A 23,555-nucleotide genomic window follows, 5' to 3' on the forward strand; every position below is an offset into this window, starting at 1 on the left:
GTTGTTTCTGAAGAAAAACAGCAGGATGTATTCATTTTTAAGGTACTGTCAGTGTGGATTTTTGTTCTCTTTGCCTGTTTTATTTCAGAAATCTAAAGAAAAGCATTGATGTGTTGTAGCAAGTAGAAACAAATATGACAGTAAAAGACAGTGTAGTTGTGTTCAGTGTAGCTGTAATAACTTGCTTTGATTCACATTTATTTGCATCTCCCTTTAGCATGTTGTATGCTTGTGAATGTCGTGGATTTACTAATGATGCAGTATCAATAAATTCTTACGATTTGCCTGAAAAAAATATCTAGTACCACATGACCAGGATATGGAATTTCTTTCCTTTGAAAAATATTGAGATAGTGAAAATGTATTTTACTGCAAATTAAGATAGGAAAAACAACATATTAATTTCTGGAGGAAAAGAGATTCAGATAAAGTGAAATATTTCTTTTTGCTTAAGGGGGAAAGATTTTTTTTTCAGTGATAATATTTCTATGTTTACAATTTTATGTTATAAAATAGATCCTCTAGGTTGCATGTGGCTTTGAGCGATGTGGTGTAGTGGAAGGTGTCTCTGCCCATGGCAGGGGGTTGGAACTAGGTGATCTTCAAGGTCCCTTCCAACCCAAACCATTCTATGATTCTATGATGTATATGAATGTATCCTGTAATTTAAAATACCTTCATAAAAAGCTCTCTTGAACTTAAGTGAACACGTGGTGTGTTTCATTTTGGCAGTATCTGACTGCTCCAGCTTTTACACAGGCATTTGGATTTGGACTTGTTTCGATTTGGTTTCAAATACCCAATGGCTGCACATTTAATTTTCATCTGGGTTGACAGGTAGTATTAATCTGCTGCATAAATATGATAATTGTAATGAAAAGAAAATATTTGGCAGTGTGGTGGGGAAGTGATTTCCAGGCATTGAATGAAGCATCTAGAAGCCCTGAGAAAAGAACTTCAGTGCTTGGGCCCTATTTACGCAATTGATATCAGGATTGCAGACTGGTTTTGGCCACTGAATGATCCACAGTGGCTGCAGTAACATCTGGGGCTTGATACAGACCAACCTAGCAATGAAAGCAGGAGTAAAGTGAAGGGGGGTGGGCTTTTTGTGCAGATGTGGTATAAGTGGTATAGACATGACCGTAAGGCTTCTTCTGAATGACAGGCTTCATGGTTTTCTTATCCGGTAGAGTAATTTGCTTGTTGATAAGGTGTAACAGCTGAGTGCCTGGATTTCTCCCACAAAAATGACATTTTAGCCCATTGGTGTATCTGCCAGCAAGTGAGGAGGTACACTTTAAACCTTATTTCTGCAAGTGGCATTTGTGTAATTGTCCATCAAAAGAAAAGGTAGAGCGAAAATATCCTTGACTTAGTTCAACAGGATTTTTCTTTTTGAAAAGTTGGCAGTTTCTGCAGTGAAGAGTCTCACCAAGGCTTTGATGGATGTGTGACTCAGAGTGTTGCACAACCCTGACTCAGTATCACCATGGCATATCTGGTGCTTTCAGTGGGATCTCTCATCCATAGGGTCGGTGCTGTGACAAGTCATATCTGAACAGTTACATTTGGCTTTCTTGAAAGAGTCCTGGTAACACCTCAAATTACCAGTCCTGGCATGTGTATTTAAAAATTATACAGACCACCTGGGTTTTTTGTTTGTTTGTTTGTTTTTTCCTCTTTGTCTCAGAAAAAACAAAAACAAAAACAAAAAAAACCCAGAACGATCAGATGGCTAGAAAACATGACCTGGGGATGAAACAGGATTCTCTAACCTTAGAAGAAAAAGAGCAAACATCTCAAACTGTCTTGTTTAAATAGAAACAGGGAAGATTCAGCTTAAATGTTAAGAAAACCTTTCAACATTAGGATAGGAAAACACCGGAATGGATGGCTGGGAGTCTGCAGCACTGGGAGTCATTAAGAACAGGCTAGTTGTGTATCTGCTGGCAGTGATCTAAGTGTTGTGAATCGTGGGAGGGGGGCAAGGGGAACACCTATGTGATCTGCTTGCTTTCTTGGCCTGAGGCTCTGCCGAAGTGGCTTGAAAGCAGTGGTAACCTGTACTGCAAGCTCCCCTGCAATGCAGCCTCTTGAACTTAAGTTCAGAAGTCAGCTCTGAATAAATAAGAATCAATCACTGACGCTCACTTTACAAAGCAAAAATGGGGAAAGAATGTTCATTAATGGCTGTAAGACATGGCAAACATCCTTATAAACATGTTGTTATGGCAAAAGCATATTAGCTTTCGCTGAAATACTGTCAGGAGCTGTGTGAGATATGGCTTCTCATCTTTTACCACTGGTAGATGCCTGAAGAGAGGCCCTGCCCCTTCTTAGGTCATTACTTTAACTGCTGTTAACTCTGCACAGTCGTGATTTCACCCCTGGTGTTTACAGTCAGATAAATTACAGTGGAGCACCGGGTTTGAAAACCCTCTTCTTTTCAAAAACTGACTTTTATAACTGCTGTAAAATCCATGTTTTCACTTGAGTTACTATAAAACACAACATGCTTCCCTGGGGGCAGCAGTTTGGCTTAATATGCCAAGTATGCATTTATTTATGAGCCAGGGATTCTTGACATAGAACCTCGCAGGGAAAACAGAGGGCAAAATTGCTCACTTAAATGCTGACATGTTCTACTCTTATTTGTGTTTTCCTACTGGAGGACCAAACCGTAGCTCCATTGGTATCTGATATTGTCTCAATGTTTTCCTCACCTGCTGCAGGACATTTACCCTCTATGAGGAACACACCTGAAAGTGGTCTTCACCAAACCTGCACTCACCACCTTCATTCACAAAACAGAATGATGGCTCTGTGTCGAAGTTAAACCTAAACACTTTTTTAGCCTGAGAAGATTGACTTGGGATGATGGGCAAAACACTGAACCTGACCTACATTCAGCCACCATTTGTTCTAATCCTATCCTTTGCTGAAAAGGGAGATGTCTTGTTGCAGTAAGCCTTTGTCAAAGGAACCTCTTCAGTTCTGGGGAAATGTAATTGGAAGACTGTAAGACACAGGGAAGACCCAAATAGCTTCAAGGGAAAAGTAGAATAAGTATGCACATGGCTGCCAAAAGGAAGGAGGATGTGGTGATGGAGGAGTATGTACATAATGCTGGGTCAGTGAAAATCTATTGTTAGATGGCAGCTCGAGTGGGTGTAAAAGGCAAAAGGGTGTAAATCTGAACTGAGGGTGGTATGTCAGGTCTGGCACTTCTCAGAGAGAGTTTGAGGACATAAATGTTCCGGCTGCATTACAGGAGCCATCAGAGGTACATAACAGAGTTTACAGGTGTGCTCACCTCAGGTCTAGATCCCTTGTCTCTCATGGGCCTGACTTTGGCTGAACTCCTTGGTTCTGGAAGATCACAATATACCACTGGGCAAACCCAGTCCATAGCCACCAAGTTACTTGTCACTGCATGTGGCCAATGTTTAATGATTCTGTGTAATGTCTGCCAGCAAATGCACACAAACACTTACCTGCAGTCTAGATGTGATCTCCAAGGAATGCTGTTTTGCTAGTATAGAGGTTACAAATTGCAACTAGTGGGGTTTTTTTCCCTTTTTTTTTCTTTCTACTTTCTTTTTTCTTTTCTTTCTTTTTTTTTTTTTTTTTGTTTTTTTGTTTTTGTTAAGTAGAGCATCAGTTGAGTCTGTTATTTTCTTGAGAGGGACACCTGTATCTTCCCCATTCTTGTTTCTGAAAAGGCTGTTAGAGGCTGATGTTTTATTTCTAATTTCTTACATACTGATTTCATTCCAGTAATTAAATTACATGTTCAAAGAACAGCAATATTATGGTTTGTTTATTTTAATGTAGATTAGATGATGAAGCTACCACAGGGAGTGTGGGTCACAAATGCAGGGAGGTTTAGTTTGGATATTATGGAAAACTTCTTCACAGAAAGGGTTGTCAGGCATTGGAACAGGCTGCCCAGGGAAAGTGGTGGAGTCACCATCCCTGGAAGTGTTTAAAAGATGAGTAGACATGGTGCTTATGGACATGGTTTAGTGCTAGACTTTGCAATGCTAGGTTGATGGTTGAACTCAGTGATCTTAAGGCTTTTTAATTCAATGAAAATGGTTCTGTGATTCTACAAATAAAACTCAGAAAAAGTAATGTGTTGGTACAACCATTTGTACAGTTGTCAGTGTGCTGGTGGAGTTTGTGGCTCTGATTTTGCAGCCAGATTGAGGGGCTAGGGGGAGAGTTTACTGGCCTGGCTGTTGGCACAAAGCTATGGAAGCAATGGTGAGATAGAAGTGGGAACTAGACTGAGCTGCAGTCTAATTTCTGTAAGTGATAAGTTCTTCTGAATTACTTTGGAAGAAAACTTCTCACAAAGGTAATAGAAAAATGTTATTAAATGGTTCCTTGTAGTTTAATTTGCATTATGAGTAGAGATTAAGGTAAGGAACAATAAGTTGGTGCTACCTTAAGAGACTGTTTATTGCAGAAGCTTCATACTGTCTTTAGACCAAATAAAACGTCTCAACATTTTAGAAGCCAAAAAAATTAAAGTGGTAAATCAGTTGCTAAACAACCTCCTCTGTATTGAGTAGTGAATGCTTGTAGTCATGCATGAGTGGAGTCTTTCACATGATTTTCTTGTGATCATCACTAATAATGAGAGAATGGTTTGTGTCCCCACTCCCCAGCACAGCTGCTGTACTACTTCTTTTCTTGGGAGAAGGCTAAAAATTGAGTATTTGGGTGCTGCAGGAGAAAAGTGTACTGAAAACCACTTGTAAAGATTTTGAATAGGCTTATCCATTGCTCTTACAGTGCTTCTTGATTAAGGCAAACACACTGCTGCACTAAGTAAAAGATAGGGGATTTATAATACACATTAATGTTTCGATGTTATTAAACCAAAAGCGTCTGCCTAACTTTCACACTTTCTAGTAAGGCAGAATTTTAAAATCACAGTATTCCCCTCTGCCAAAAACACATAAAAATGCAACTCAATTCCATGGCAATATTATATAACATAAATGATGTTTTCATCATTTCAGGCTATATAGCAATAGACACAGTAGTCTTTATGGCACAGAGAGAGAGATAAATGGCTTCAACCATTCCCACTTCCTTAAAATGGATACAACTTATATTCCTTGAGTGTGAACTTTCATTTTATGGAGAGATCTTGCACACTTTCTATTAGATGTAATAAGGAAAGTGTTTCATTTTAGCAATTTAATGCTAGCTCTGTCGAAGTATTTCATTATTCTGGACTTACGAACTGCTTTTGCAGAATACAGCTTTAAAATGCAGGTCAGCATTAAAGGATTTTGATATAAAGAGAAAATGCTCTTATTTCTCTTTTGAGTGGATTCTTTATTTTAGTATCTGTAAAAGAAATACTCTCTTCTCCAAATCCTTTCTCCCCAGGAAGAATCTGCAGAGACATTGTGACTTATTTGAAAGTTAAGAGGCTGAAAAGCTTTAGAGGAGGCATTGTAATCTGCTATAAAATGTGTGCAGGACAGAGGCATAGATTTGGAGTCGGTAGCTCTCCAACAGATAGGAGAGAAACATGAGATGATTAGATTACTCACAAAATGTTAATCCTGCAGTAACGAGGAAATTTTTTTGGAAAATCCCAGTCCTTGGGTTTATACCAGATAAGCTTGTACAAAGAGGCAAGCATCTCTTCTTTCACCGTTGCTTTGAGATGTATGATCTCCGGTCCTTTTGACTCTACCAAAATTCACGTATGGAAAATGTTACCATTACACATACAAAGCCTATCTCTAAAACTGTTCGTTGCAAAGCGATGTCTCACCTCATTAAAAAATCAGTGCTGTTAGCTTTCTGTTTATACAGAAACAGTGTTGACCAGACCCAGAGAAACATGGTAAGATGGGGAAAAAGACGGGGAAGCAGACTTGCAGTGAGTCTCATCTCTCATTTTTCCCAAGTTGCCAGGTCATCATTCATAACTCGCTATCTCAACTCATACAGTTTGTACAATGACATGGGTGACTTTCTTCTTTTGATACCTTGTCAGTCAGTCTGAATATTAAGAATTGGGTCTGCTTGGCTTCCAAGAAGATGACAAGTTAACTGTTTTGGGCTAGTGGGGCTGAGGTTGCTTGATAAATGTGCTAAGGTAGTTGGTGGGGGTCCTGAAAGCACTAAACCAACATATCACAGTGCTGTGATTCCACCAGCGGTAGTAGTGCTATGATAATTATTTTGTGGGCAGTGTGGAGAACACTGTGTTTATTGGCAGAAGAGCACCCTCCCTGGCCAACACCTTCTGCTTCCAACCCAGTCTTGCAGACTTACTTTTATGCTTCACAATAACTGTGACTCGATGCTATTGACTGAAATCTCACACTCCCAGCATCTGTAGAAACTCAGTGGACAGAAGTGAATCAAATTCAGCAAGCAGAAGGTATAGTGTTTGTTCCTTTCTGGTACAGTTTCCATGAGAGCAAAGGGTTCCAGCCCACATAGAAGGCAGGTGTCTAACAACACTGATGAATTGCAGGTTTGAGGGGGAAATTTGCCTCCATTCACAGGTTCATCACTGTGCCAACAGCCAAGCCCTGGTCGGTGGGTCGGGACTTGGACAGGCATTGTAACAGATTTCTTGGTGGCAACTTTATAGGCATTCAAAAATCTTCTGCTTCACAGACAGACTTAGACATGCTTCCTATTGCTCATGCTCTATGACCAGGCACTTGTGCTTCATGAGATGTCAGTCATCTGTGCAGCGTGTGTAAGGACATTTTCCAGAAAAAAGGGATTTTTGCCCTTGTCACATGTTAGTGATATTTGTAGAATGGTGAATATTGGAACTACTCAGCCTTTTAGGAGCCATAGTTAGGCTTGGGATATTACTGTGCAAACAGATAGTAAAGGGCTAATATTCTTACATTATCTGTAAACATTTCTCCTGCATCTAATTGCTGACACAGCATACAGAAAAAATATGCTTCTTTTCCATTATGTGCTTTTTCTTCAGTTGTCTTGAGTAGAGCAGCTAATGTAACTGTAAGAGCTCACAGTTTGAATACAATAGGCTTAATTGATTTTTATTTTTAATTTTCCACTGCTGATGTTTGCTACTAAACACTTTCCAGTGATGACAGAGAAGTGGACTATGTCATGATGTTCTTTGCATGAAGTGGATATTCTGTTTCAGCAAGATACTGAAATTCAAAAAAATCTGGAGCTAAACTGGAAGTGTTTAGTTGAAACCTCAGGCTCAGCTTATTTTTTTTGTTACTGAGTCTCTCCCAAGGTTCAGTACCCAGTGAGAACCACATTGCTAGTCTCTCAATAAGTGGGATTGTATTTGCATACGACGTGGTGTGTGTTAAAAAAAAAAAAAGTGGATTGTGACTCGTTTTGCACTTCATAAAGAAAAGTCCAGAGTCCCTGAAGGAAAATCTAAAGGTTACAGTGGGGTTTCATTTTATTTTGGTTTTCACGCATGACCTCAGTTTTAAAAAACTAATAAGGCTTTGTCTACTCTAATGGTTTCCCCAAATATAATAAAAGCAGTTATATATTTTTATGACAATGTTTGTTTTTTGGTTGTTTTTCTTTTTTGCAGTGCACTAATGGCCTAATATTCTTACATTATCTGTAAATCTGTAAGTAGAGGCTGTTTTTAAAACCTTCCTGTGCTGCTCAAAAGCTTGTTTATATTTTTCAGAAGTCTGTAGTGTTGGCATTATGTAAAAGAGGAGAGCACCTCCCCTGGTAGTCGCAAACCCAAATAAAAAGTTGAGTAATGCGAAGAAGATATTTGCTCATGGGTTACCTTGTATTTTTTCCCCTCAATATACCAGTCGTGCAAAGTACAAGCAGTAAAGAAGTATTCAGAAATTGATATGTTTATGCTCTGAGGCCTAAAAGATCCATTTTTACATAAAAGGGTGGTAAACTGTTTATGTTTATTTGTTGCAGAATAATTCCAAATATGTCGTTTATTTTTCTGTTTTAGGCTCCTAAGGACCCAGTCTCTGGACTGGTACTATAATAATGTCAAAAGCCGCTTTAAGTGTTTTGGAAGTGCCAAAGTTCTGAAGAACTTATACAAGAAGCATAGACTGGAGAGTGGAGTTTGCCCTGATGTAGTAGGTAAGAACAGCTTATATACAAGCTGAGACAATGGAAGTTCTGAGATGATTTTTTAAAGGTTTTTTAAGGCTATTAAAACAAAAAAAAAAAAAAAAGGAAAATAAATACCTCAGCGGAGGGAAAAAAAAAAAGAGGTGAAGTGTCTGGAGAGCTGTTTCAGACTTCAAAGAATATTGAATCTTAATTATGCCAGTGATACAAAAGCACTTTTATCTTCCGCCTATAAAGTAAATTGCAGTATATCGCAGCCTGTGTTCCCTAACTTTATCACAATTCTGAGTAGTTAATGAATGAGAAAATAATTTTGCATTCAACATTTAGCCTTGGAGCACATTTTGTGGTGTTTGAAGCAAAATTTGATTAATGTGGGATACATTCAGTATCCAAGCTGACCAAAACTTAGATTGTCCTCACTTGAGAGTTTTGCATGCTCAAGGATCTGAAATGGGCCACATCTTATTTTTGTACTGATGTTTGTAAATGGTTAAAAGACGCTGATGAAGTATTAACATCAACCGTTTAGATGAAGAGACAAAAGTCTCCCTTAACTATGGTTTTACAATGCATCACCCCATAAGAAGTGTAATTGGAGATATAAAATAGTGGCGTTTGGTGTAATACTGGTAACTTCAACAGATTTCTCAAAACACAGCTAGCTGCATGTTTGAAATTTCATTGGCTTTATTGGACCAGATACTTCCCTAATGTAATTCTTTTGAAAGCTCTAAAAAGCCTATATCTTTTCTGTGATCTTTACTTTGTCTTTTTCTGAAATTATATAGTATTATTAGTGGACTGTCTAGTCCTTAGTGAAGATTTTAGGTGTTTCTTATGAATGTTGGCAGAAAACCTTCTAGGGAGAAGCGACCTATGTGTATAAATTCTGATTTATTAGTCTTTTTGCTTTCTCTGTATCAAATTCATTTTTCCTAGAGAAGGTTCCTTAACAGTTGAGAACAATATGTACGAAAACAAGAAAATCCATGTCAGTGAGGGCAGAAGTGGGGCAATGGAATTAAAAACCACGGGGATGGATCCTTCAGAACTTCACTGTGATGTCTTGTCTTTACTTAAGCTGTAGTCACACTGAATTTGTCCTCGGATGGAAGTGTGAACAGTGCAGTGAGGAGCTACAGTGTCATTTGTGCTCTCTGTGAGACCTTTCTTAGGAAGGCCTTTGAGTCTAAATGTCATCGCTAACTTTCTTCTGCTCTCTGTGTGACTATTACATGAACCTTTTGTTCCTTTTGAAGACAAATACTAGTGTACGTCTCTCGGCTTTGGCTTATTTATACAGCATTGCCCTTTAAAATGTGGAATCTATTTCAACCCCAAATGTTATATTAAAGGCAAATTCCGTGTGTTTAACTTCTACCATGTGAGTTTTACACCTAGTAGCTTCTTTCTCTCTTTTACTATACAAATAGTTTTCTCCATCCAAAATGAACATGAGGTCTTTGATATAAAAGCAGTCATTTGTACAAAAGCTGCTGCAATCATGGTTTATACACAAGGTAGGAGGAGTGTTCTGGTTATCCCTCTTTGTATGCTGTGCCACCGTATCTTGAGTGAATATTCTAATCTAACAATGCCTCTACTTTTAACGAGCACTTCTTATACTAACATGCGGTACTGTCTCTTTTGAGCAGAAGGAGATTTTTTTGAAGGAAGCTTTGAAAATGAAGGAAGCATTTGTGGCAGTGACTCTACATTCTACCGACAGACAGAAGGTATGCTGCTGAAACCTCTTTTGATTAAAACACAGGCCTTACACTTTGAATTACTGGACAACTAGCCTAGAGTGCTGGTACGTCTTGTTTGCAGATCCAACAATCTTTTAGCTGAAACATTTAGGAAGATACTAAAAATCCTTTCTGTACCATGCTGGAATATCTTGCTTCAGTATTACAGCCAATACACACTTATTTTAGTGTGATTTTCTTGATGTTAAGTTTTTGTTACTTCTTTCTCATTCTTCTCCTGTGCTCATATATTTTTTTCACTCCCTTTTTTGTATCCTGTTGGTGTTTATTGGAAGTTTACAGATTTTCTTCCCATGATTTCTTCCTATTTTGCTGGATTCTAAAATCAGCAGCATACAAATACTGTCGTTTATTGTATTTATTATTTAAGAAGAGACATAGAAATCAAGACAAATTCCTCTGTCTTAAGGTTTTTATTTTACGGTGTATAATTATGGATTGAGGAAATAAACTTTGTCATGAACAACTCAAGATTCGAATATATGTCCAGAATATGACTCTGAATTTTGAAGTTAATAATGCAAAATGTATGTATGTATATAAAGAACGAGATGGTTTTATCTTATTCTTCACCTAGGACACAGCATGATGGATACCCTTGCTGTGGCCTTACGTGTTGCAGAGGAAGCAGTGGAAGAAGCTATTTCTAAGGCAGAGACCTACAGTGACAGCCTGGTAAATTTTTTTTAAAAAATGTGTTAATTTAAATAGAACAATTATTTTTCTTTTCATTTGGATAGTGGTACATAAACAAGTAGATATGAAAGAAGACAAAGTAGTAGCTGTCTCATGCCATACCTAAAGAAGTGGGTGTGTTTTTTATGATTTGTATCCAAGATGCATGTTGCATTTCAAAAGGTGATATGCAATATGAGTACTTGTCATTTCTTCCCGCAGTGCCAATAGGGCATACTACGCATTTCCTGATCTATAGCACTTCCGTGGAAAGTCTGGTTTTATGTGATTGTAGCAGCTACAGGTATCTGTTTTCACGCAGGACAAGCAGAACGAGGCTTGTTACTTGCAGGAACACAAGGAGGACCTCATAGAAGAGCTGGCCACAACCATTGTGCAGAAGGTATGGCAAGCATTTTGTCCCTAGCTTGTTTAATAGCCAAAACACAATCTTTTAGCCTGATGAGCTTCTACTCTGCTAACAGCAGAAAGAATGACACCAGTCTGGAAAATACAGTGCAAATGAAAAGTTGCAACTTCAACTATCACAGTATAGGCTTAATCAGCTACATCAGACAGAGAGATCAATCTACAAGTAAACTTAATCCAGTGCTTAAACTGATGGCCTTCACCCTTGGAGCTGAGAGGTGTTTCTCCCTCAGATCTGTGATGTACTTGCTTGAAAGAGGAGGCCCCTGCTTGGTGGAATTTTACATCTATACTTCATTTCCCAAAAGACAGAAAGTTTTCCAATATAAAGAAGGGTGACTTTTCACCATACCAACTCTACAGAACCCTACATCTGCAATACGTACAAAGAAAACATCAGTAATGAAAATAGTATTCAGTTAATGATGCCATGAGAGAGACACCCAAAAACTAACAGAACCCTTCGTGTGTCTGATTTTGGTGGCTTTTTCCAGAAAGCTCATTCTTCTCCTTGCAAAGCTCACAGTGGGCACTGACGCAGCACCAAAATGGAGGGCTAGTGGGAACAAATACCTCTTGAGTTTGTCTGAACAGTCTGGAGCCATGCAGGACAAGCATGAACAGTGCTGTTGAGCTCTCTTGATCAGTGGAAAAACTACTTTGCTAAGTTAGTGAACCCCAAATGAACTAAGCTAATTGCCACATCTGTGTATGGGATCTGGCATTTAACAGGTTATGAATCGCACCACAGAAGAGGAACATGTCATCTATAAGGCTATCAAGAAAAGCCAGAAGAGCAGCAGCTCAATAGAAAAGAAAATGCTTTCATGTTTTAATGGAGATGTTAAAAGATTAATTTCGCTTATTGGCTCTTTGATAGTCCTGAGCCTGTCTCAGTCAAGCTTGAATTGTTACCACTTTTGTCAAAAGTTGCCCAGCAAGATCTTTTGTGCCACAGAATAATATTCTGTAGGTATTTTAAACTAGAGTCAGTAAAGTTGTGGAAATGAAGTGTAGCAGGTTATAATCTGTCAGTGTAGGAAGACAGGTACACTATATGATCTCTTAAGACAGTGTGGATTTTCAAAAACAAAAATGGTGCCTAGACACCTAAGACTTCTTTGTTTTTGGTAAAAGTGTGGCTAAATGCCATAGGAACCTTTGAAATTCCCCTCGTATCTAGCATTTTATGTTTCTTTGCAAAATTCTTGTCTGAGCAAATCCTTGACAGTTAGATGGTGCTAATGTTTAAAGTGTTGCTGTAGGAACAGGTTTCAAAGTTTATTCAGTTCATCTCTGATGTTCCTATAGGCAGTGGTTATGATTTATTGTATTGATGGTTATGTGCTTGCAAGCAGTATGACTTCAGATGAGAAGAAATGCATATAGGTTGTCAGAATCACCCTTGCATGAACTGGAGCTGAAGCAAAGAGAAACTCAAATGTTCTTCCTAGGCAGTTTGCCTTGAGACAGGGCTAGTGTAATTTTTCTCCATACAGTTCAGACAGTGTTTTCTAAGCACTTCTCTTTCCTCCCATCCCCTGTCCTCCTACCTTACAGATTATAAAGAAGCAGAAAAGCAAAGCTGAGCAGGCAGAGGCTGACTTTGAATGGCCACCATCCAGGAGCAGTGGCCTGGCGTCGGTTGCTGTTTCAGATCAGAGCATGCTGACTTTCCCAGGGAGCCGCAGGGGGTCCTACACATTGTGGGTGAGTGATGTTTTCTGCTGCATTAAACTGGAAGACTGAGATAACAGATACAGATACTTACTGCATGGAACAGTACAAAGAGACTTACAGAGAACAAGTATTAAACCTGTTCCTGGTTCAAAAACTATCGCTCAGTTTTATGCTTTCCTTGCACATCATGGCCGAAAGTAATGGAGCGGCTTGTCCTTGGTGCCATCTCAAGGCATATCAAGGATAAGAGGATTATTAGGGGCAGTCAGCATGGCTTTACTAAGGGTGAGTCATGCTTGACCAACATCATAGCCTTTTATGAGAATGTAACAGGGTGGGTGGATGGATGATGGCAGAGCGGTGGATGTGGTCTACCTTGACTTCAGCAAAGCATTTGACACAGTCTCCCACAGCATCCTAGTTACTAAGTTGAGGAGGTGTGGTCTGGACAATAGAGTAGTGAGGTGGATTGCAAACTGGCTTAAGGAGAGAAGCCAGAGAGTGGTAGTCCATGGTGCGGAGTCTAGTTGGAGGCCAGTATCTAGTGGAGTGCCTCAGGGGTCAGTACTGGGGTCAATATTATTCAATATATTCATTAAAGATTTGGATGAGGGAATAGAGTGTACTATCAGCAAGTTTGCTGACACTAAGCTGGGAGGAGTGGCTGACACGCCAGAAGGCTCTGCTGCCATCCAGTGAGACCTGGACAGGCTGGAGAGTTGGGTGGGTAATAACCTGATGAAATTTAACAAGGTAAAGTGTAGAGTCTTGCATCTGGGCAGGAACAACCCCAGGTTCCAGTACAGGTTGGGAAATTACATATTAGAAAGCAGTGCAGGGGAAAGGGACCTGGGGGTCCTGGTGGACAACAGGATGACCATGAGCCAGCACTGTGCCCTTGTGGCCAGGAAGGCCAATGGCATCCTGGGGTGTACTAGAAGGGGGGTGGTTAGTAGATCGAGAGAGGTTCTCCTTCCCCTCTACTCTGCCCTGGTGAGACCCCATCTGGAGTATTGTGTCCAGTTCTGGACCCCTCAGTTCCAGAAGGACAGGGAACTGCTGGAGAGGGTCCAGCGTAGGGCAACAAAGATGATTAAGGGAATGGAGCATCTCTCTTATGAAGAAAGGCTGAGGGAGCTGGGTCTCTTTAGTTTGGAGAAGAGGAGACTGAGGGGTGACCTTATTAATGTCTATAAGTATATAAAAGGTGAGTGCCACAAGGATGGAGCCAGGCTCTTCTCGGTGTCAAACAATGATAGGACAAAGGGTAATGCGATCAAGCTGGAACACAAGAGGTTCCACTTAAATTTGAGAAGAAACTTCTTCTCAGTGAGGGTGACAGAGCACTGGAACAGGCTGCCCAGGGGGGTTGTGGAGTCTCCTTCCCTGGAGACATTCAAAACCCACCTGGACATGTTCCTCTGTGACCTCATCTAGGTGTTCCTGCTCTGGCAGGAGGATTGGACTGGATGATCTTCTGAGGTCCCTTTCAATCCCTGTGTGATACCGTGATACATCACGGACATTGTGTTGCATTGGTGAGTGTGTTGGGGAGGACTGAGTTTGTGATATGAGCAGTCTTGCTGCTTGATTTGAAAGCTAACAGAACTCAATACCTGAGTGTTTATTCCTTAAAACCGTGTTTATGCTCACTTAGCTTTTATTTGGATTTTTACTGAATGTCATATTTACTTTTTTACAATGTTAGATTATTATAATGTTTTTTTCTCCTTAGCCATCCTAAAGAAAACAGCCACCACCAACAACAAAAAAGTAAACCCAACCATAGAGCACCATTTATGTCTTACTCTAAAGAGTATTTCATCCTCCTTTCGCTTATTCCTCAGCACAATGTCTTTAATTTCTGCTATAAAGCTGAAGAAAATCTGACAAGCTGCATTAGTAACATTTTAAGAAGAGCAGCAAGGGAAAAGAAGTGAAAATAAGCTATAGGCTTGGATAGGCTGTGTCATAATCAGAGAGGGAAGACAGTGACAGATGAGTTCCAGTGCATTTTGATATAGTGGTTTAAGCTGCTGCTCCCAAGTCTCCTGCTGCTGCACCAGTAACCACCTCTCCCTCACTGAGCAGAACCACCAGAACTGAACATGTGCTGTGCCTTAGTTCCCAGCTAAGTTTGCTAGCTGGCACTGCCAGTGAAAATAGATTTATGCCAGAGTATAAGGCTGTCAGCCAGAATTGCTGAGATACAAACTCACATTTTTATACCCCATGTATTTCTAGATTGAAGGAGTAATGCTTTTAAGCTGCTGTTGTTAACCAAGTGATGACAAGTCAGAGTGAGTGTGTTTAAGAGTGTTGCACTGTAGTTCCTAGGCATGTTGCTTGTGGAACAGAAGTTCCAGGAGAGGCAGAGTTAATTTTGTGTCTGACTCAACTGAGTTTTCTTTCTGGAGTTTAAGGACAGGACCTGGGGGAATATGCAGTTCAAATCCTCAGTTACTACACCAGAATCCTGTTGTTCTTCTGCATTTGGAGAGTTAAGCTTGCACTCAACACATTTTGAAATTCTGTTCTGAAGTAACAAGTTTGAGTGCCAGATTTTAGCCAGAAGGAGGCTCAATGCTTTGAGAAACAGTAGACTTTGTGGAAAATACTGGAGTAGCAGAAATGTCATGCTAAGGTGAGAAAAGCCACAACAAACCGCTTTAAAACTTCTGTAGCCAACAGACAGTACTAGAGATCCAGATGTGTACAGTGCTTTATAAGGACTTTCTACCTCTTTACAGAGCCTTTCACCACCTTTGTCACCATTTGGTGCAATTGTTTTCCCACAGAGCATTAAGGAACACGAATGAATTTGGCCATCTGATCTGGATTCTCTCACCCCTCCCTTAAATAATTTCTACCTTTTGCTTCACTAGGGTTGTTTTATTGTTTTGCCATTCGAAGTGCACATGTGTTTGATTTTGCTTTGCTTTGAGTATAAGAGTTTTCTTAACATCATGAGACACCCTTGGAAAGGTAACATAGCTCCAGTTGTTCCCATAGCTAATATAGTTGTGGTTATGTCAGCCTATGAGGCTAGCAGAAATAAAGCCATGGAAGCTCTAACAAAGAGTCTAATGGAACGTGAACTTAAAGGCAATTTATGCAGAGCTAACATAGAGCAGTTACAGCCTGCTTGACTCTCATCAACAAGTGTGGAACAACCCAAAATCCTTTTTCTGAGCTTACTTTGCTTTAATTCAGCAGACCTGGTAAGCATGCATCCGTCAGCAGATTTGGAAGACTACACTTCCTCAGTTTCTCCTCTGTATATCATTTGAGAAAGTTACCTTTTCTGCTAAAAGACTTACAGTATCTTTTTCTTTCCAAAACAAAATGTAGCTTCTGCAGAAGCTGACAGAGAGGCGGTGTGGTCATATGCCCTTTCTAGGCAGAGCTCCTTACTCCTTCCCAGGTAGATTTTGAAATTCTTGAGACCAAGGTTGTAACAGCAAATCTTTATGTGACTTGTGTACACATCCTACCATTGGGCTGTCTGTGATGGCTTAATTTGAGCAGAGATCTGCCTATAATGATAAAACCCCTTTATTATTAATACATGCCACGGCTAACAAGGAAGCTCCGGCAACAGATTTATTAGGGCAGATATTCCTAGTATATCCAAGGTTTTTTGTAGATGGACTAGGTGGCCACAACACCACCAAAGGAAGCTACCCAAGTTGACTATTACTGGATTAGAGTTTTGTGTGTGAACCTATTTCCCAATAAGCATTATTTAAGTAGAGCTTCCTCTGTTTAAGACTTCCTTTGTTACCTGGCAAACAAATTAGTACTTGAAGCAAGCAGAAGCGGGATATATTAAGTAAAAGAGAAGAAGCAGCATAATTAACAGAAGGACAGACATGCAGAGGAAAGGGAGGTAACAGTATGAAATCTTAAGGCAGTTAGGATTTCATAATTTAGAACTGAAAATTTATGTTAGAGCAAATATTTTTGTCTTCTGTGTAGAAGATAATACATGCAGTTTCACTGTCGCCACAAAGCTAGTAACATACAATTACCTAGAGCAGTTGCATGCTATAACGCTGGCCTTTAGAAACCCATATCTACCATTGCCTTGCATTTTATTACCAAAGTCACTTGCTAATAACATGTGGGGAGCTGTAACAAGCCCAGGTATGACTATGGTTATATTTGCCACGCGACTTTTCTTTCAGTGGCAGCTATTTGTGTGCAGATCATTTTTATCAGCCAGAAACTTCCAGTGGGCTTGGGAAGCCCTGCGTTACTCCCCTACTAAACTGCATCTTTGCAGTGTGCAGAGGACTTGAGGTGTGTAAGCTGGGATCAATACAGTGCCCAGAGACTAACTATGTGAGATCTGCTTGGTTGGAGCAAAATCCGTGCATGTTAAGGAACTCTCTCACACACACACACACACACATGGTATATCCTTGAAGTATATTATTCATTGTTTAACTGCAGTACTATAGTGTGGTAGTAGCTATGATGCTGTCTTTTTCTTTTTTTCCTATTACATTTCTTTGACATCCTTTGCCCATGCGAAAAATAGCGATACAGGGCTGGGTATTTTATTTCCTTATCTCATAAAAAGAGATGGATGGCACCATCTGTTTCTGATTACCAGTAAGCGAAGGATGTGCAATGTTGGGATGGGAGGAGTTTAGGGCAATGGGTGGATGCTTCCCTGCTCGCTGAGTCCATTTCCCTCCCGTACATCACTGCCAGTGAGAGCAAATGATCAGTTGACATATTTTACCCATTTAAACACTGATGGAGTGCAGGCTTCATGGTGTGTTCTAAGTGCTGTATTAGTGGTCTTTATTTTACAGCTGAAAGATTGCATATGTAAACAGAAGCTCATCCATAATTTATAGTATATAAAACAGCTAGGGATATAGGGAAAAGGAGGATTTCATTAAATACACATTATGATGCACCTCAGGGGAGGCAGAAATTTACTGGTTAAGCTAATTATAAGGTCCACAGTGTACTGACAGGTTTTTTGTTTTGGGGGTTTTTTGCCTTTGATTTTTTTCAAAGAGAAGGTTCCACAAGCCTGAATCCAGTGCTGTTTTGGAAATCTCCAGAGGTTTTGCAGGTGCTCTACACGTTTTTAGGTTTGTCCCAATCAAATATTTGAATAAAACCTTTTTGAGGAGGAATCCTGTTTAGCAGTCACACAACACTGCAGGAGAACTGCTTCAGATGGGAGAGGCATGGCTCTGTAAGAAGTTGATGCCAGGTGATGTCAGTTCTTACCTGTCAACAACTCTGTATCAGAAACATAATATTTATATTTAATTAATAAATACAGCACATCATAGGGAAGATGGAGCTTTTGGTTTTCATACGTGAGCTGGAATCAGAAGGTTGCACAGAGTCTGTTGCTGAGACCTACTTCCAGTGAGGCAGGTGTGCCTTTATCCAGAAGCCCATCAGCTGGATCCTGATGGGTTCTTTACTGTCTTGTTGCCGTCCAGAAGCAGACAACTGCAGCACCATCTTTTCTGCACAGGCTGGGAAAGAGCAGTACATTTGAGATGGAAAAAGCACTTGGTACTTTTGAAAACAATGGGTCTTATTTATTCATATTTATTATGAGAAGTTTCAGCTTTCTCTACATACTTTGCAGGTTACAAATCTTGCTGTCATCTGCTGAGTTTGCAGGTGTAACATTGTGTCACTACAAAAGTGATCTGGAGTTACCTGGCAATATGACACTTCTGCATTTCAGATCAAGATGGCCCTGTCCATAATAATCTGATTGATTTCACTGCTTCCACTGCAGCAGGATAGAATACAGCTGCTTTTGCAATTCTGACTCAGCAATTAGCACCACTTTTTGAGGTTTCAGGTGGCTAAATAATCAGTGCAAGGCTAAACGTGACAGCTTTTTCCTTTTAAAGTTGTTTGTATGGTTTGAAATTGTTTGAGATGTATCTTTAGCAGAAGATTACTGATTCTTGGCTTCATAGTACTGTTCATGCACTTGACAAACATCCAAGAAGACAGTTTTGGATGCTAGATATATGATCAAGCCCATGCAGGGCTAAATTCAGCTGAATTACAATTACTGCCAGCAAGCCGAGATAGGTTTTAAGACATGAAAGGGAGAAGGGGAAAAGACAGAGAAGGTTGATCATTCTATATTGTTATTTTTGAAATAATGTAGATCATATGTTGTTCTTTCAGCTCTATTTTGTTGAAAATATGCTATGCTAATACAATGCTGGGTATCACGAAGCTTTAAGGTCTAACTTAAAACCTGAGATGCTCAAAGCTGGTCTGGCTGACAGATCTTACTTTATTTTTAGATTAAATCAGGGTGTATATTGTCACAGCAAGAAGCAAATAATCACAGAACACTGAAGGCCTCCTATGTCAAGTGGGTGTTTGAGTAGCAGATGCAGTGATTCGTTCTGATGAGTGAGTGCACTGCTGAGTGCAACTTTGTAGGCGTAGGTCAGAATGGGACATAGAAGGTTGCATGGGGCACTGAGAAACCTATAAATTAATGAAAATAGAGTAATCATGTTCAGGAAAGAGTATTCTCTTAAAAAAAAGAATAAGTTTATGTGTGAGGCTGCAACTAGACTTGAGATGAAAATGCCAGGTCACCTCCTTCCCCTACCCCTTTATACACATTTATTTTCTCAGTGGGATATACAAGTAGTAACTTAGAATCATGTTGCCATACACCAGAACAGGGATCTGGCCTTTGCTGCTGCTCAGCTTTCTCATCTGTAAATAATATAGTAATACTGTCATCACAGGATAGTAACTGAGCTCTTAGTGTCTTCAGATGAAAGATGTTACACAACTGGGAAGTGTCTGCACTGGTTTTTTTTGTTGTTTTTTTTTAAAGAGATGTAGTAGAATATTCCAAGTTCAGGAGGAGATTAAAAGAATGGGCCATGGAGGAACACATGAGAAGTGGTAACAGCTAAATAGAATCGTAGAAGTGTCTAGGTTGGAAAAGATCTTTAAGATCATCAGCTCCAAACGTAAACCTAACACTGCTGAGTCCACCACTAAACCGTGTCCCAAAGAACTTCATCTGTGTGTCTTTTAAACACCCTCAAGCACTTCTCTGGGCAGCCTGTTCCAATGCCTGACAATCCTTTCCATGAAGAAATTTTTCCTCATATCTAATCTAAACCTTCCGTGGTGCAACTTGAGGCCATTTCTTCTCATCCTACCATTTGTTACTCGGGAGAAGAAACCAAACCCCTCCATGCTCTGACCTCCTTTCAGGTAGTTGCAGACAGCGATAAGGTCTCCCCTCAGCCTCTTCTTTTCCAGGCTAAACAGCCCCAGTTCTCTCAGCTGCTCCTCATCAGACTTGTGCTCCAGACCCTTCACCAGCTTTGTTGTCCCCCTCTGAGCTCTCTCGAGCACCTGAGCATCTTTCTTGTAGTGAGGGACCCAAAATTGAACACATTAAAGGTGTGACTTCACCAGTGACAAATACAGTGAACAAGGGTACCTGTAAAGTGCTGTTTAAATTACAATTGCATTGGTACATCTGCCTTCTATTCCTGTCAAAGCACATAACAATTGACTCACCACAAACTTCTGTAGAGATGTTCACATAAATCCATTACATTGATTGAACTATGCTATTTTATACTGCTAGTACTTTCCTAAATTGTTAGCCCCATAAGTACAATAAAAGGATGTTTATACTCATCTTCTGAAAACAATATTTAAATATCCCTTGTTACTATGTTACAAATCCCTTGCAAATCCCTTGCAACCAAAGCAGTAGCATTTTCACGTGTGGGACCTGCTTACTATTTGAGAGGACAGAAAGTCTCTCAAACTCTATGGGTTATACTTCTGTGTGGTGATGCGTAGAGCTACTTGTATGCTCAGCAGCAATGGGTTTGTTGGGGAATAACCTCCTGCCTCTCTCCCTTGCAGCCTATCACTGGATCCCAAACTGAACCAAAATAAACACACACCCAGATGTTGCTCTACATATTATTACACAGCTGTGCAGTTCATACTGCTGACAGACCCATTCCTGGTTAGCTGAGAATTATCTTTGTAGTCCTTTTAAAGGAACAATGCTTTTTAGAGGATCAGCTGCCTGAGAGGCCAGCGGAAGGATGTCAAACCCACCTAAAGTATGGCTGGGCTATGTCTGTGTCACTAAGTGAACAAGCAGCCAGCTTGGGCAGACCCTGGAAGGACACATGCCCTAAGGCTTTTGTAGGAGAGGCTGCAGTCATCTTTGCTTTCTCCCAGTCTGCTCTTCAAGGATTTGCCCTGATGACTTAGATATTGTAACCAGGGTTTAGGTCAGGGCATGAAGAAGGGAGTTTTTTTGCAGTTGAGTGTGAAAATCTCCTATTCATCTGCCTGTTCTTGCCATTTTTCAGAAGCCATAGGGTTGTTAACAGATACTTTTCCACATACAAGATTAACTAAGGAACAGATGCTTTAAACCCTTGGTATTTCACTCCCACTGCTAAATGTCTGGACTGCATACATTTGAGCAGAGCAAAAAATCTCTTCCAGGGATAAATAGGCTGTGGCAGAGTGTCACCGTTTGCAAGCTCACACTGTCTCCTTCCTGGTGTGGGTGTTTACTTACCAGAGGATGCGTTAGCTGTTGATGCTTAGGGGATTGCTACTGTATTTGCTCAGGTGGGTTGAACCTGCTGGTTCTGTCTGTGCATTGATTGTATTCACAGAGCACAGAAGAGAAGCGATCGAGGGTTTTTTCCTGCACGGCTTGCAGGCGTAGCTGTAGAATTTGCGGGTAAGGAGAGGGGGCGGATAAGGTTGCATTTAAACCATCTGTGTTTGTGCTGTCAATTCTAGGCTGCTTCCCTGAATACACAAGCTAGTCTTCAAAGCCGAATTAAGAGCCGCCCTACAGGTCAAAGCTTGCTCAGCACAGGACTCTGCTACCCAGATCCACAGGTGCCCTCCTCGCCCTCAACCCCGTGCTAAGATCCCAGAGCCTGCAAGGGCTCCTGCCATGGGGACCCTGCAGCTGCCATACCCTTCTGAAGCTGAGAGAGTCCTTTGTCTGCTCTGAATAAGTGCAGAATAAACCACAGTTTTACTGTTTAAAGGAGACTGAAGAAATAGGGTGAAACAGGAGGGAAGCGAGGAGAAAAATGTGCATGATCTGGAATAGCCTTTGTAGAGTTCAGTCATTGATTTGGGGATCTGTTTTGAATTGCTATTTTGACTTCTCTTTAGAAGCAAGGGCAATTATCCTTTGATGACACTCTTTCAACTTTTGCAGAAGAATGTAGAACAAAATCTGTATATTATCTGTCTAAAAAATATGCATACATATAAGACAGTTACTAAAGGTAAATAACCTATAGATTGTCGACTTTAGACTCAGTGTTCACAAGTGGTTTCTGTTAAAAGTTGTTCTTGCTTTGATTTACTTATTTTGTTTTTATTTATTCAGTGTTCAGAAGCATGAACTTGCAAATTGTTACAGACACTCAGAAGATGGAAAATGTCTATTAAGTAACAGGAGACATTGTATGTGATTACTTTTTATTCGCTCCTTCCTTCTTTAATCTTCAGAAACTGCATTGCTTGAAGGCCATGAGTGAAACAGGACTATACATGAACACTTATTCCTCTTAGTACTAGCCTGGTACAAAATGAAGGCTGAGTTCTCAGCAACCAGACATTATAACTACGCAGCAGAAATCCCCTGAAGAAGGGTTAAAAAGAAAAAAAAGAGAGATTCATAATGATAATGTGTCTGGAATTTCTTTTTGAAACAAAAATCTCAGAGCAGATGCAAGTAGGCAGGATTTGATGGGGAACTCATCTAACTAAAACGTTTGGAAATGCCTGTCAATAATGTAACTGTATTTTGCAAGCTGTGTTTTACTGCACAGCAGTCCAGTGTGCGGCCTCCAAGGTAGAAGAATGTGCAGCGAACACGGCAAATGACCTGTTTGCTTGCAATGCCATCTGCTGATGTACTAATTTATTGCAAAAACTAACAGCTGCAGTACCTTAGTGTCTGACTGCAAACATAAAGCACAGCCTTGTAATTAATCACAAATAAATACACCTAAACAGCACCTGGCTGGTGATGTCTTTTGCTGAAGAACCAGAACTCCTGGTTATGTAAAGTGCCAGTAGCTTTAGCTGGGACGGAAGGGTCTTCTTGACCTCTCATGTCTTCATAAATCACGACATGAGGACCCAAGCTCTTACGTTCCTGCCTCCTTTTGAAAGTCATATTTAGGCTGCTATATTTTTGGGATACTTTTGGAAAATAGACTGGATTGGTTATTCTGCCCTGAGATCTTGTTGCTGTCCAAGTTTGTAGGCAATCGTTAAAGACTGAGGGCTATGACTCCTTCATTTGGTCAGTTTATACCCCCTGTTCCAATGCGAACCCCTCCAAGAGCCTATTGGGGTAGCTGGCCTTACCTCTAGGACCTCCCTGCATCCATGCACAGGAAAATTACCTGGAGCACCAGCCTCTAGGTAGGCTTCTCAGTCCTGTTCCCTTGTGTTCAGTGTTTAGCTTCCTAAGCACATGTCCACAAGAGAAACACGTCCCCTGTGGATCCACAGATGGGCTGTTGTCTCAGTGAAGAAGGGAGGCACAAATGCAGCACAGCAACGTGTATGTCTGCTGCCTGCCCCAGGCAATGTGGCAGTGTGGTTAGCAGCATGGACAGGCTTCTACAGAGGTTTGTAGCCCATGCTGAAGCTCTTGCTATAGCTGTAGGGCTGTCGAGTTAGTTGTGCCAGCTGTGTTGAAGTTGATGCAAATGCACCAACCAAGATTAAATCTTTTGCTGTGTAACCTCATGCTAAGTAAGTAACATTACAGTCCACTCTTAATTGCAAAAGCAGCAAAAAGAAGTCTTGAGTCTTTTGCTTTTCAGATGGTGTCAT

General features: G+C 40.4%; 1 protein-coding gene across 1 annotated transcript in view; it reads left to right on the forward strand.

The window, feature by feature from the left end:
* The window catches only part of MYRIP (myosin VIIA and Rab interacting protein), a gene marked incomplete at its 3' end in the record, with an annotated part of 203,764 nt that overhangs the window by 140,233 nt on the left and 39,976 nt on the right, over positions 1-23,555 (forward strand). Inside the window, exons 3-7 of the mRNA XM_080338899.1 lie at positions 7,979-8,115; positions 9,765-9,845; positions 10,456-10,553; positions 10,876-10,956; positions 12,543-12,692. Of these exons, the coding sequence (XP_080195025.1) occupies positions 7,979-8,115; positions 9,765-9,845; positions 10,456-10,553; positions 10,876-10,956; positions 12,543-12,692 (547 nt within the window). The remainder of the gene's footprint in view (positions 1-7,978; positions 8,116-9,764; positions 9,846-10,455; positions 10,554-10,875; positions 10,957-12,542; positions 12,693-23,555) is intronic.

Source organism: Nesoenas mayeri (genome assembly GCF_963082525.1).
Source record: "Nesoenas mayeri genome assembly, chromosome: 2".
Lineage (NCBI taxonomy): Eukaryota > Metazoa > Chordata > Aves > Columbiformes > Columbidae > Nesoenas > Nesoenas mayeri.